The sequence below is a fragment of the Martes martes genome (genome assembly GCF_963455335.1).
Source record: "Martes martes genome assembly, chromosome: 12".
NCBI classification, from domain to species: Eukaryota; Metazoa; Chordata; class Mammalia; order Carnivora; family Mustelidae; genus Martes; species Martes martes.
Window position 1 is genome coordinate 69,802,110 of NC_137900.1, and position 14,103 is coordinate 69,816,212.

At 36.3% G+C, this 14,103-nt stretch overlaps 1 protein-coding gene across 2 annotated transcripts in view; it reads left to right on the top strand.

The window, feature by feature from the left end:
- The window catches only part of FKTN (fukutin), a 67,968-nt gene that overhangs the window by 6,828 nt on the left and 47,037 nt on the right, over nucleotides 1–14,103 (top strand). For both annotated transcript variants that reach the window (XM_080819333.1, XM_080819332.1), the window contains exon 2: nucleotides 6,409–6,596. In XM_080819333.1, coding sequence (XP_080675459.1) covers nucleotides 6,492–6,596 — 105 coding nt within the window. In that variant the 5' untranslated portion in view covers nucleotides 6,409–6,491. The remainder of the gene's footprint in view (nucleotides 1–6,408; nucleotides 6,597–14,103) is intronic.

The window sequence follows — 14,103 nt, forward strand, 5'->3', positions numbered from 1 at the left end:
ACTGATAACTATTAAGAAGTTAGCTGTGAAAGAAAAGGAAATGGACAACAAGAAAGACTGGCAGTATTTAGGGAAGATGGGTAGCATCTACAGTTACTGGGCCTTTTTTTACTTATAGCAGCTGGAAATGTTGATTTTTTTTTTTCATGTCTTACCTTGAACACATTTGCAGAAGCATTTTCTCTTTGAGCTTTCTAAAATTCTGCCTCAACTCTCTAATCGTGCCTTTGCCTAATTACACAGTCCTCTTCTCTGTGGGTTAGTCTGTTTTATTTTGCAGGGCAAGCCATATTTGAATTTCAGTTCTTTCTGATTCATACCAACAATGCCTCTCTCTCCTTTCTCTCGTGTCCCTAAGTAAGTTGGGACCTAGCAGCATTGAGGGGAATAGGCTAACACACATCATCTGTGAACCTAAATTAAGTGTCAAGGCTGACATTTCTTGTTGGAGGGCCTCTCATGTCAAGAGAAATGATCCAGAAGGCAGGAATAAAAAACCAGGCACTTAGAAATTCTTTCAGACAGATCCTTACTCAAATGATTCTCAAAGGAGTGGTGGTGGTGGTGGTCATGGGATGTCAGGTAAGCCAGGTGTCAAGAGTTTTTCATTGCCACTACCTGCAAAAAAACAAATAATGTAAAATGGGCAAATGGGAAGCTGAAAGAACATGAAATACTGCTTTTGGCTATAGAGAGAGCCTGAGAATTTGTCTTGAATTTCCCATCTTTTGTATTTCCCTTCACATTTATGTATGGCTTTGATCTACCACCCGTTTTTTCCAAACTGTTTCATGTCTTGACACATAGTGAAATTGATAATAAAGGATATAAGAATGTGTTTATTCTTGGCCGGAGATGACCAATTTTGGGCTCTGGCTACCCCAGGCCCAAAGACAGAGGATTGATAGCTCTGACACCCATAACCCATTAAAGGTCCGTTGGGAAGCAGATCTACCCAATCCTTTCATTGCCCATTCTCAGTTTATGGCACTAGGGATGGCAAGCTTCCGTGTCATCTGAGACACATTCTTTGCTGTAATATACCATACTTATATTAACCTTCTCATATTTGGATTAGATCTTGAAGAACCTTGAGTTACTTAAACCTCCTAATTCCCCTTAGTGTCTGCATTATATATTTTTCTTTTTTTTTTTTTTAAAGATTTTATTTATTTATTTGACAGACAGAGATCACAAGTAGGCAGAGAGGCAGGCAGAGAGAGAGGAGGGGAAGCAGGCTCCCTGCTGAGCAGAGAGCTTGATGCAGGGCTCCATTCCAGGACCCTGAGATCATGACCCAAGCCGAAGGCAGAGGCTTAACCCACTGAGCCACCCAGGCGCCTCTGGATTATATATTTTTCTGAAAACATTTGCTGTCTTTTTTCCCTTTATTTTCCCCTCATTTTAATTTATTAACTCTACAATACTCATCTCTTTTTCATTAGACATGATATCCTGTCTTTTTAAGGAAGCGTTCCCTAAGTATAAGTAAAAAAATACATTACTTATCTTCCCCAGAGCTTTTATTATGATAGGTAAAATGTCACATATAAAAAGAAATGTATACACAAAGAATGTTTTTATTTTGCTTCTATACTATATTTCTCCATATGTTATTTTTAAGTGTTTCTTCTTCAGGATTGTAACTAAGTATGGTCTTTAAATTCTAATAAAAATCACTCTTTCATATTTCATATTTTGTTTTAACATAAAATTTCCTGCAGGACAGAGAACTTCTTAAAACAAAAACTTTAAAAAATAATTTTGTGTACTCGAGTATTGTGCAGCTTATTTGAGTATGCTAAGCATACATGTTATTTCTTAATTCAGTCAGTTTTAGGCTGGTGAGGGGAATGATTCGTCTGTACTAATAAGTATAATCCAAAATGGAAGGTAGTAAAAGCCTCTCCTTGTGCTCCTATAGTAACTTGTGCCTACGCCTTCATAGCAATAACACCGTTTATATTGCCTCCATATTTGCTTCTAATACAGTCTATCACAAACTAGATGTGGGGGTGGTAAGGAATGAGGTTTACATTTTGGAAAAAACTTCCCATGCTGTTCTATAGATACATCACACCTTCCATCACCATCAACACCACCTTTCTTCTGAGAACTTCTGTTCATCTCTGAAGTCTTAGAAAATAGGAAACTATCTTACTTATCATTTTATCTCCAGTGCTTAGCTTTTTGTGCTTATAAGGTAGACAGTAAATGTTCCCAGCAGGAAGGTAAAACTAGGAGTTTAGAGATAGGAGAGATTAATTTTGACTCAGAAGAGCATGAGAGACTTTATACAAGGGTTACTTGAAAAGAGTTATGAAAAGAGGTGTTGAGCTAGTTTTATGGAAATGGATGAGAGCATTTCACGCAAGAGGGAATGAGCAAAAGCAGAGGCAGAAAAGTGTGGTATGTATTCTAGGAATTCTTGGGCAAAAATTTCAGGGTGTATGAAGTGGGAGAAGCCTACAGAATTTGCTTGTGTTCAGTCGGATTGTGAATTCTCTTGTTTGGAATTGGAACTTTATTTATAGGTGGTAGAGAGTCATTGAAAAATTGTTATCATGGCATATCTTGATTCATCTATTAGCAGCTTGGTATATCTGTTACTGTGTAGGTGAGGTTATGGGTAGGTAGAAAGTGGAGACCAGGGGTTCAGTTGAAATTGGGACATTAGGTACAATTAGAGTCTAAATTAGAGTTACAGTGAAGAGAGAAGAGGGAGTTGATGCCAGAGATATTTTAGAGGTAAAATCAATAAGCCTTGGCCTCTCTTGTAAGTATCACATTTTTCATTTTAAAGTGGTAAACATTCCTAATAAAGGGATCGTGCTAGCAAAAAGGAGGTTTTTTTTCTTAAAGATTTTATTTATTTATTTGACAGAGAGATCACAAGTAGGCAGAGAGGCAGGCAGAGAGAGAGAGGGGGAAGCAGGCTCCCCGCTGAGCAGAGAGCCTGATGCAGGGCTCGATCCCAGGACCCTGAGATCATGACCCAAGCCGAAGGCAGTGGCTTAAACCACTGAGCCACCCAGGCACCCCAAAAGGAATGTTCTGAATGCTCCTCCTTTGCAATTGAATTGCCTTGGCATTTATAGAAAATAATAAAGTTAATTAGATATCATCTTGATAACAGTAGAATTAAGTGATTGATGATATGTGTTGGAGGTTTATTTTATGTTAAGAATTAATTATAGGTTAGAAACATGCTGCAGTAGTATATATAGGCCTTTTATGCATTCTTTCTGTTTATTCAGGCATAGAAGAGTCTCAGTTATGGCACACTCTGGTTTTTTTTTTTTTTAGTATATGTGCTGCCGAAGCGAGCACATGGCACACTCTGAATGCCACTTTAGAAAAGTACATAGGAATCAGTATACAATATGTTGGTGCACTATTTAATATAACTACAAGAAACTGCACTGAAATATTGAAAATGAAGGATATTCTCCTTATTATCTTGTGAGCTACTTTTATCAGAGTATTTGTTTTATTTTAGCAGATTTTAGCTGACAGCAAAAACTAATGTCATCATCAATGTTATTTTATATATGTTGCTAGTTTTTATAGTTTGAGGAAACAGAACATGATCTTGATTTATTCATTTGTTTTTGCTCTGTACATTATCTGTACATCAAATGGATTATTCATATTAGTGTTGGTATCATTTGTCTTAAGTAGTTTGTTGACTTTATATAGTATCATGTTTGCTTCATGTAGGCTTTGGCTCTGGAAGCTCATTTGTGATGTTTTAAAACTAAGCCAAGACTTTTGATTTTTAAGATGGCAGAGTAGAGACATTGGTTCCCTCTTCTATCTGAAATTACCCTAAAACAACAAGGAGAATGAGACACAGAGATTACACCTTTGATGAGACCAGAAATCCTATAACCCCAAACCAAAATATTTGAGAAATGTTGTCCAATGTAAGCAGGAAGAGATTAAAAGAGGGAACTAGTAGGAAGAGATCTCAGAGCTTGTAGAGCAACATGAGAGAGATCTTCTGTTTTCTGTGGGATCAGGATGTATAGGAGGGCAGTGAGAGTTTGGCTGCATGAACTGCCAGGAAAGGAAGAGCAAAGGAGAAAACAGAGATAAACCGTCTTTGCAGAACACACTTTCTTGGTGAAGCAAGAAGTCATGGCTAAACAACTTTATCTCATTTGTTCTCAGACACATTCTCTTTGTCTCTTTTCTCTCACACACACGTGCACAAAACCCTCTGTCATAAAATGCTTTCTTGTACATCAGTGACTACCTTTTAGTCTAGAACCAAGCCTGCTTCTTCCTTCCACAGTCCTCTTGCAAATTACTGACCCTAGTAGAGTTCACATCATTCATGGGTAAATAATAAAAAGGAAACAAGCACAGTATTTACACAAAAATGCTGCAAGAACAAGGAAAAAAGAAACGGAAAAACAAATGACATGAGAAACATGAGGAAACTGTATTGACCTAACAAATTTAATGAAACAATCACTTCTTTAAAATAATAGACAAGGTTTATTGGTCAGGGAGAAATTGTAAGTCAACAGGAGATGATAAATCATATTCTGGCAAAGCTCAAGAAAGAAAAGGAAGAAAAATAAAATCAGAGAAATAAATGGCCATCTTGGAAGCAAAAGGGAGAAGTAAAGGGCATGTCAGTAAAGGGCATGACGACATGCTTTTGAAAGTTGAACAAAGTGAAATGAGAATGAAAAGAGATGAAACGAATGCTCAATTTTGTTCTGGAAATGGAGAATTCAACATTAGAACAGAAAAATATTGAAACGTCTAACTTAAGAAACTTCCTACTAAAGAAATCTTAGTTCTGCAGATCAAAAGGGCAGGTAATAAAGAAAAATTAGTATACATTAACCCTTGAACAGTATGGGGATTAAGGACACCGACCCCCCCCAATGCAGTTGAAAATCTGTGCGTTAACTTTTGACTCCCTAAAAATCTTAACAACTGATAGCCTACCATTGACTAGAAGCCTTATTGATAACATAAACAGTTGGTTAACACATATACCAAATGTATTATATACTGCATTTTTACTATAAGGTAAGCTAGAGAGAAGAAAATGTTATTAAGAAAACCATAAGGAAGAGAAAATGAATTTACAGTACTGTACTATAAAAAATCCACGTGTAAGTGGATCCATATAATTCAAACCCATGTTGTTCAAGGGTCAACTATACAGTCATCAACATCATTATGTGGCCTAGTTTTTAAAAAATTGGATTTCAGAGGTAAGGAATGCATTCTCTGTTCATCCCATTAAAAAGGTTAATTTACCTGTAGGGGAGACCTAGGGGAAGGATCAGGTACCATGAAGGGAATATTTAGCATTATAGAACAGTGGTACAAAGCCTATAAGTCATCAGGGGAAAGAAAGTATGATCTCAGTCCAACTATCAGCTGACAAGTTTATTTGAACAATGTAAGAACTCAAGGGTAAATAGTATCTATAAGTTTTTTGATTAACTGTAAGAAGATGAATTTCAGCCATTCAGTAGATGAACAGAGATGATTCAGCAAAAGGATTGACGGAAGATACAGCAAAATAATTGTGAGATTTGTAGTAACAGAATATGATAGAACTGTAACATGTTAGAAATAACTAATAAAAGTCCAGATTGAAGGAGGAGAAAAAGCAGGAGGGTAAGTATAACTTTGCTGATTTCCTCTTCTTTGGCTGGAGAACAAAGGATAAAAAGTTTAGACATCAAGTTACAGAGGTGTTAGTATATTTAAAGGAATAAAGATGAACACTTAAAAACTAAATATAATATGTTTAACCAAAATCAAATAGTGCACAGGAGGTACAAAGAAGTAGAACTGTATTACATTTCTTATCCTAAATAGTCAGATGCAACCAAAGATGAAACAATAAAATTTTTTTATCTTTGCACATAATTTACATTTGCAAAAAACTGAAAACATATATGAGATACTTATCAAGACTGACTATATCCTAGATCACACAAAAACAAAAAGCTATCATAGAGATGAAGTTTTTTGACCAGAAATTTTCTCAATTTCTTCTATGGAAGTGGTTCTTCACGTGGTCAGCAGCATCTGCAAGGCCTGGCCACTTGTCAGAAGTGAATACTTGGAAGCCCCATACCAGAGCTACTGAATCAAAGACTCGGAGAAGTCCCCAGATCTCTGTTGGTCAGGTTTTACAGATATCCCATTTATGTTTATTATTTGCAGTTGTTGTTTGTAGAATGCCATGATAAATATTTTTGTTCTTTCATATTTGGTCTTGTATCTGTTTATTTAGGAGAGGAAATTAGCAAATCAACGAATGTTCTGTAGAACTTTAGGTAACTTTTTCTTTGTTGTGGTGCTGGTTATTAGAGGTGAAAAATTGAACGTAGGTTTTTGTTTCTTTAGAAATATCTTTTTTGTTTGCAGAAAACAAGAGTGTCTTCTTATCCAAAAAAGATGAAACGAACACGGTTACTCTCAAAAGACAACCAAGTGAGCATCGCAGACTAATGAGTAGAATCAATAAGAACGTGATTTTGGCGCTTTTAACTTTGGCAAGTTCTGCATTTCTGCTGTTTCAGTTGTACTACTACAAGCACTATTTATCAGCAAAGGTAATATTTTTTCTCTTTTCTCATCATTAGGCTTCATTTTAACTATATATTTTCCTAACATAGCTCCCTATTTCAGTACATAAAATTAATCTCAGTTTTTCAAATTCTTGCAGAAATAGTTCCTACTGAGATTCTCATCTTTGTGAAGCGTGGCAAACAATTCACCATTGCAGTTAAATGTTACTATAATAACATGCTAGTCAAAGGTGCCAAGTTTCAGTAATGTTTAATCTATTGAAATTTTTTCTGATATAGTTATATAAAAATTGTTACTCTTCTAAACACATCATCCCTTATTGGAAAGAACTGAATAATAATTTTGATAAAATACCAAAATTAGTTTATTTTAGTACAGTGTACTTCTCCCTCCCATTCTAGGGGAGGATACTTCTCTGCCTTAGTTGACCTTGACCATGGACTTACTTTGGCTGGTGGGATGTAACAGACATATGCAGAAATTTCAGAGTGGCTGTTATATGACTTGCCCTTTGTTCAACCCTGACCTACCAGGAGAAGAATGTGCCCTGGGTAGATTCTGCCCCTCCAGTCTGGGCCCTGGATGGAATGTATGAAGCAGACTAAGATGTAGCTGCCTGGCTGACTTGCAGATCTGACAGAAAGTAATGCGTATTAGGCTTTAAGAGTGGTCAAGTTAATTATGCAGGATTGTTATGTGGGATTGCTAGATGTCATTGTACAGATGAGAAAACCAAATAACAGAGATGTTAGGTAACTTGCCTACACAAATCACCCAATTTCTAGCATCCAGGGCTGACAGTCTACTTTACTCCATTCTTTCCAGGCTGAATTATTTTTAAAATAATTGACAAATACTGAGGCTACCAGCTATTTTGGGTGTTTATCCAGTGAATGTCTTTGTGTGACATCTCTCACCCCTTTCTGATTATTTTCTTAGGAGAACGTCCTAGAGTGGAGTTTCTGGATCTAATATGCATGTGTTAGGTTTTGTCACATATCACAGGGTTATATTCCATAAGGATGAGTAGTGTGCCTGATTTCCTGTACCCTTTCCAAATGTGGAAATAATAGATATAGTAATGACAGTAATGGCATCTGTATTAGTTAGAGATGCTTTTGGATGACTCATAGTAGCTTAAACAAATAGAGGGTTATTTGTATTTTCTAACTTTAAGTTCAGAGCTTCTAAACTTCTCTTGACATTTTCCTTGTGCTAGACAAGGCTGGAAGAAGAAATATTGCATTCTAGAAGGCTTCTGCTTTTGTGAGATTAGCCAGCAGATTTCCAGATATAAAATAATCTGGGAGAGCAAGGTTTTACTACTGTGTTGTTCTTGTTATTTAGCTTTTCCACACTTCATAATAGAGATTGCAGAAAAAAAGTATGAAAGTGGGTGTCAGGTCAGCTTACACAGTGTCTGCCACAGCAGCTAACATCTTTTTGTTGCTTCTATGCTTGGCATTGTGCTAAGCATTTCACATACATTTAATTCTTATAACAACAAATTGAGTATATCTTGTGCTTTCTGTTTTCCCAGAGAAAAAAACTGAGGTTTGTTGAGATTTATCAATTTGTCCAATGTCACATAATTATTAATTTCTTTTTAGAGAGAGAGAGCATAAGCAAGAGGAGGGGCAGAAGGAAAAGGAATCCTAAGCAGCCTCCCTGCCCAGTGCGGAGCCTGATATGGAGCTCGATCTCGCAACCCTGAGATCATGACCTGAGCCACAATCAGGAGTTGGACACTTAACTGATCCACCCAGGCACCCAATGTCACATAATTATTAAATGAGGGAGATAGAATTTAAACATAGTGAGTCTACCCCAAGAATCTTGTTCCTAATATTAAACTCTATTAGTGGTCATTTATTTGATTACTAATGGGGCTAAACATCTTTCCATATGCTTATTGCTTCTTTTTATTTCTTTTTTATTCTTATTTCTTTGTATTCCCATCTGCATATTTTTCTGGTGATGTGTTCTTTTTTTTTTTTTTTAAAGATTTTATTTATTTATTTGACAGACAGAGATCACAAGTAGGCAGAGAGGCAGGCCGAGAGAGAGAGGGGGAGGAAGCAGGCTCCCTGCTGAGCAGAGAGCCTGATGCGGGACTCTATCCCAGGACCCTGGGATCATGACCTGCGCTGAAAGCAGAGGCTTTAACCCACTGAGCCACCCAGGTTCCTTCTGGTGATGTGTTCTATATAGTTTTAAGGATAGTATACCTTTGTCACATATATCTCAAACATTTTTCCTGGTTTATTAATTTGCCTTTTAACTTTATATTCATGTATAATTCTCCCAATACATTTGTATTTAATTTCTAGGTAGACAGCTTTCTTCTTTAGGGGATCTGGTTTTTATGTCATAAGTAGCCCAAGACTGGAAATATTCACCTGTATTTTCATCAAAAACTATTTATATTTATTTTTTTAACTAAGTAGAATTTACTTAAGGATAAGGTTCTGAATTAGATATCTAACTTTAAGTTTTTCCCAGATGGTTAACGATTTGCACCAATATCACTTTTTGAATTCCCTTCATTAACTTAAAAATCCCATCTTAATTTTACATCAAATTCCTACAAATAACTACTGTCCTGACCCCTTCCCCTGAATGTATTATAGCTTTAGTTGTTAAAAGCACAAACTCAAGCCTGGGATTAAACCTATCTATACTGTTTATTAGCTGTGGGATCTTGGGTAGATTACTTCTAAATGCTCTGTTTCCTCATCTATAATACAGGGAAGAAAACAGTACCACCTTGTAGACTTGTGAAGCTTAAACAGATTAATTAATGCATGTAAAACATTTGGAACAGTGCATGTCACATACAAATCAGGAAATATGGGCTTTTTGCAGGGGGGGCTTTTTTTTTTTTTAAGGAAAGATGTCACCTAATACAAGGTTTATTTTTTTTTTCAAGTAGTGTCTTTCATTCATTGATTGATTCATTCATTCATTGATTCGTTCATCTTGTTTCAAGTTTTTATTTAAATTGTAGCTGGTTATCATATAGTGTATTACTGGTTTCAGGAATAGAATTTAGTGATTCATTACTTACATATAACACCCAGTGCTCATCAAAACAAGTGCCCTCCTTAATACCCATCATCCATCTAGCCCATCCCCCAGCCACCTCCCTCTATCAACCTTCAGTTTGTTCTCTATAGTTAAGAATCTCTTATGGTTTGTCTATGAGCTATTTCTAAAAGGTTTATTTGTTTATTTATTTGAGAGAGAGAACACCAGCAAGGGGAGGGACAAAGGGAAAGAGAGAGAGAGAGAGAGAATCCTCAATCAGACCTGCTGAGCACAGAGCCTCACATGGGGCTTGATCCCAGGACCCTAAGATCATGACCTGAGCCAAAACCAGGAGGTGGATGCCCAACCGACTGAACCACCCAGCACCCTATGAGCTATTATTTTTATTAATTATCTTCGATTTTATAATCAAAAGTTGTATTTGTTATATTGTGTCCATGACATACAAACTCCTTTAGTAATAAGCACCATATTCATTAATTGAACAAAATAAGGCATAAAATTAAATAAAGTTCACTAAACCTGTATACTGTTAAATTTGAAAAGTTTGTATTATTTGTACTAGAGTTCTTGTTTTTCAAGTTCACTATTAATAATAGAAATGATAACATCTAATTTCTGAAATATCAAAGGTTACTTTTATTAAAAATACGACAATTATATTAAACTATTCCTAGACAAGTAATTTTGCGTTCTATAAAATGGAGTTTTAAACTTTGTTATCTCAAAAATTTTTATTTGAAAGTCACCGTTTGCCAGGCATTTTGACAGGGTGATAGAAGCAATGAGAAATGGTTTCTTTCTTCCATTTATTTATAATTTATTGGGGATGGATGCTACTGGAAGTATGGATGCTTCTTGCATGTTATTAGTGTGAAGATAAAATACGATCTGTAAGGAATACAAGTAGTTTATGCCAACAGGAAAAAAATGCTTTATTTAAAAATAGTAGGTATAGTTAGAGTAATAGATACTGAAGCTCCCAACTTTTTTTTTTTTTTTTAAGATTTATTTATTTATTAGAGAGAGAAAAAGAGAGAGAACAAGCAGGGGTGGGAGAGAAGCAGACTCCCTGCCAAGCAGGGAGTCTGATGCAGGACTCCATCTCAGGACCTTAAGATCATGACCTGATCAGAAGGCAGACACTTAACTGACTGAGCCATCCAGGTGCCCCTGAAGCTCCCAACTTGTAAATTTTTTTCAATTTTGTTGAAAATATTTACACTTTTAGCTTTTTATTTAACTTCAAGATCTCACTTCAGGGAAATACAGATGGATCTTGAGTATTCTAGTATAGTTTCTTGTGACACAGGAAGAGAACTCAGTTCTATAAGCTTTGTTTACTAATTGTATCTGAATTGCATTTCTCATTTGTTCAACATTCTCATATACTCAATCTTAGATAAAGAAAATTCACACAAATAAAATGATTTCTAGTTCAATTAAATTAGTTCGATTTGTTAGCAGGAGATTACAGAATGGTAGCCATGATCAGCACTAACTTATAGGTCAGCAGCATCAGTGTAAAAACCATGATTTTTAGGTCATGTTTGAACTTCAAGGCAATTTAGAAGGACATTTGAGATTATGTATTAAAGCTAGGACAGGAATGAAAAGTTGGTTTTAATCTGTGATCACAGCCCACTTGTAGTAGTGAATTCCTGCAGCAGTAAATGTCGAGGACTGCAAAGCTTTTTAGGGTTTTCAGGAGAGAGTACTCTTATCATTGGTTAGGGAAGAAGGGTTATTGCTATCTTAGAGTTAAGGAGATCTACTTTTGATCATTTCTAGGGCTTCACCACAGAACTCCTTTTGGCCCTAGCTGGTTAGACAAATTTAGCCTTTCTATGATTTTCTGAATGAGGTCTGAATTATCTAGTTACTTGTCAGCATTAAAGAGAAGGAATTAATATAGCTCTTGGGTTGGCTACAACTCCATACATGGGTGGATTTGACTCTTCAGATTCCAGGGAACAACTCTCTAGATCTTTGAAACACAAACTCTTGTGTGATGGCCTTGTGAGCATTTTCTTTGAGCTGCAGTTTTCAAGTAATTGGCTGACCGTTTGCATCACAAAGGAAGGGGTGTCTGTAGGACCCAGTAGGGAATGTCAGTTGTTCATTGTTTCTTTACTGCACCAACCAGGACTGTGATTATAATTCTGTGTGTTCATTCAGTCTGTGTTTATAGATTACTTGTTACATACAGGCCACTTTACAGGAATACAGAGATAAATAGATAGAACACAGGTCCTGCTCTCAAGGAACTTATGATTTGATAGAGGAGGCAACAGCATTAATTCTTGAGTTCGAGGCCCACATAGTCCCGAGTTCAAATCCTCATTTGGTTGTTTGGCTTACTGCAAAGTCACCTAACTTTTTTGAGCCTCAGTTTCTTTAAATGGGCCTAATAACAACATTGCTGGTTGAGATAATGTACGAAATGCATCTCACTTAGTATTTGATATATGGTAGATGCTCAATAGATGGTAGCTTTTAGTAGTTTACACATTCTAGTCCTTTTAAAGTTTACATTGCTGTTCGATAAATGAAATTGTATTTAATTATTACATGCTTCTTACGAGCCTACATTTATCATTTTTTCATAAGTAAGTTATCTGGGGCCCAGATATCTTAAGCTTCTTGCTAAAGATTGCCAAGTTCAGTCCTAAAACTTACATCTTCACTCGTAGAGTCTTATATGAATATGTTCAAACAAAATACTGTAGCACTGATAAGATATGAAATGAGATGGCTTTAAGGTCTTATGGGTCACAGTAGAAAATTATAGAGTATTGCTGCCTCAGTGGAAGGAAGAAAAAGCCAATGGACTGTGTTTGTATAAAGCATTGAGTGAACCAAACCTTAGTGATGTTCTTGACTTAGAACCATAAGCAACACCAGTGCCTGCAGTATTCAGCTATTCTTATTACCTGGAAAGCCACTTACAGGGTTCTGTGCTAGGATGTCTTTCTCTGCATTATATGTAGTGACTTCTGTGTGTTTGGTTAGAAGGCCAGGAGGGAGTGGAAAGGGGAGTTTGAATTTCAAGTTCGGCAATATTCATTCACGGTGAACAATTTCATGTGCCATTATTAGATATGGAAATTAATCTGGTAGCCATTTAGATCATGTGTGACAAAGGTTTTTGAAATATTTTGAGTTGGTCAGTTGCTTGCTAAAGTCATGAAAGAAACATGATTGTAAAAAAATTTTCTTTGACTATTGGCTAATTCTCTATGCTCTGAAGGATAATATATGGGTCTTTCTTGAGGAAGAGTATTCCATCTGATAATCTGATGTAGTATGAGAAACTTTGATAAATGCCATTGTTCCTCTCTTCTTATCCTTTCCTCCACCCGCCCCACCTCCAATTACCACCATTGTTCAGGACAAATGTGAAAGAATTTCTTCCATTAGAATTGAGGGATATTTAAACAGTACTTCCATGTATTCCCAGACTTTAGACTTTTAGTTTTTTTAGCCAAACACTTTGTCTTATTAATAAACAAAGCTTTCCCACTGTCTCAGATCACATTTATGAGTCTTAACACTAAGAACTTCAGCTACTTGGGAGTAAGTGAAAGAACAGTGCATCTAGTGGAAGGAAGGGCGCTGAGATACAGAAGGGGAAAGCTGCCTAGAGGGTTGGTGAATTTACCATGGTTAGTGTTTCTGATCCTGAGGATTGCGAATTAATTTTTGTGAAGACTTTATTTATTTGACAGAGAGAGAGAGAACACAAGCGGGGGGGGGGGTGGCAGGTGGAGGGAGAGGGAGAAGGAGGCCCCCTGTTGAGCAGGGAGCCTGACCCAGGGGCTCCATCCCAGAATTCCAGGATCATGACCTGAGCTGGAGGCATACACTTACTAAGGCATACACTGACTTATGCCCCAGATTGCAAATTTATAAACAATTGAAAAAGATCAGTTTTTTAAGTCTGACTTTGATTTTTTATAGGCATGAGTAATGATCATGCTAGATTAACAATTCTGGTTTTTGGTTTCTGCAAGCAACCGATTGTTGGTTACTGTCTTTCAAAAAATGAAAGGATTTTTCCTTAAATATTAACCTCCTATATCCCAAATACTTTCTCTTTAATGGCATATCTTAGTTTGACTCATTTATCGGTGGAGTTCAGTAGCCACCAGACTTTTTCTACCCTGCTTTTTGGTATCTGATTCCATCTTTCCATTTATTAATTCACTTCACATAATTTTTACTCTAAATTCCTATAGGAATATCTTTAGGCTTTAAAATTTTTTTTAAAAACTCCTGATTTTATATAACATTTCTTTTAGAACATTCAGCCATTTATTTCTCAAGTGTTCATTGAGCGCTTACTGTGTGACAAGCACAGTACTAAGCTGTGAGACAAAATGATGAGTCAAATGTAATCCTTGCTGTATAGGAAGTCACAAATGGAGTCATAATCTTAGGTCATAATCTCAGGCTCCTATGTCTAGCTTTGAACTCAGCACA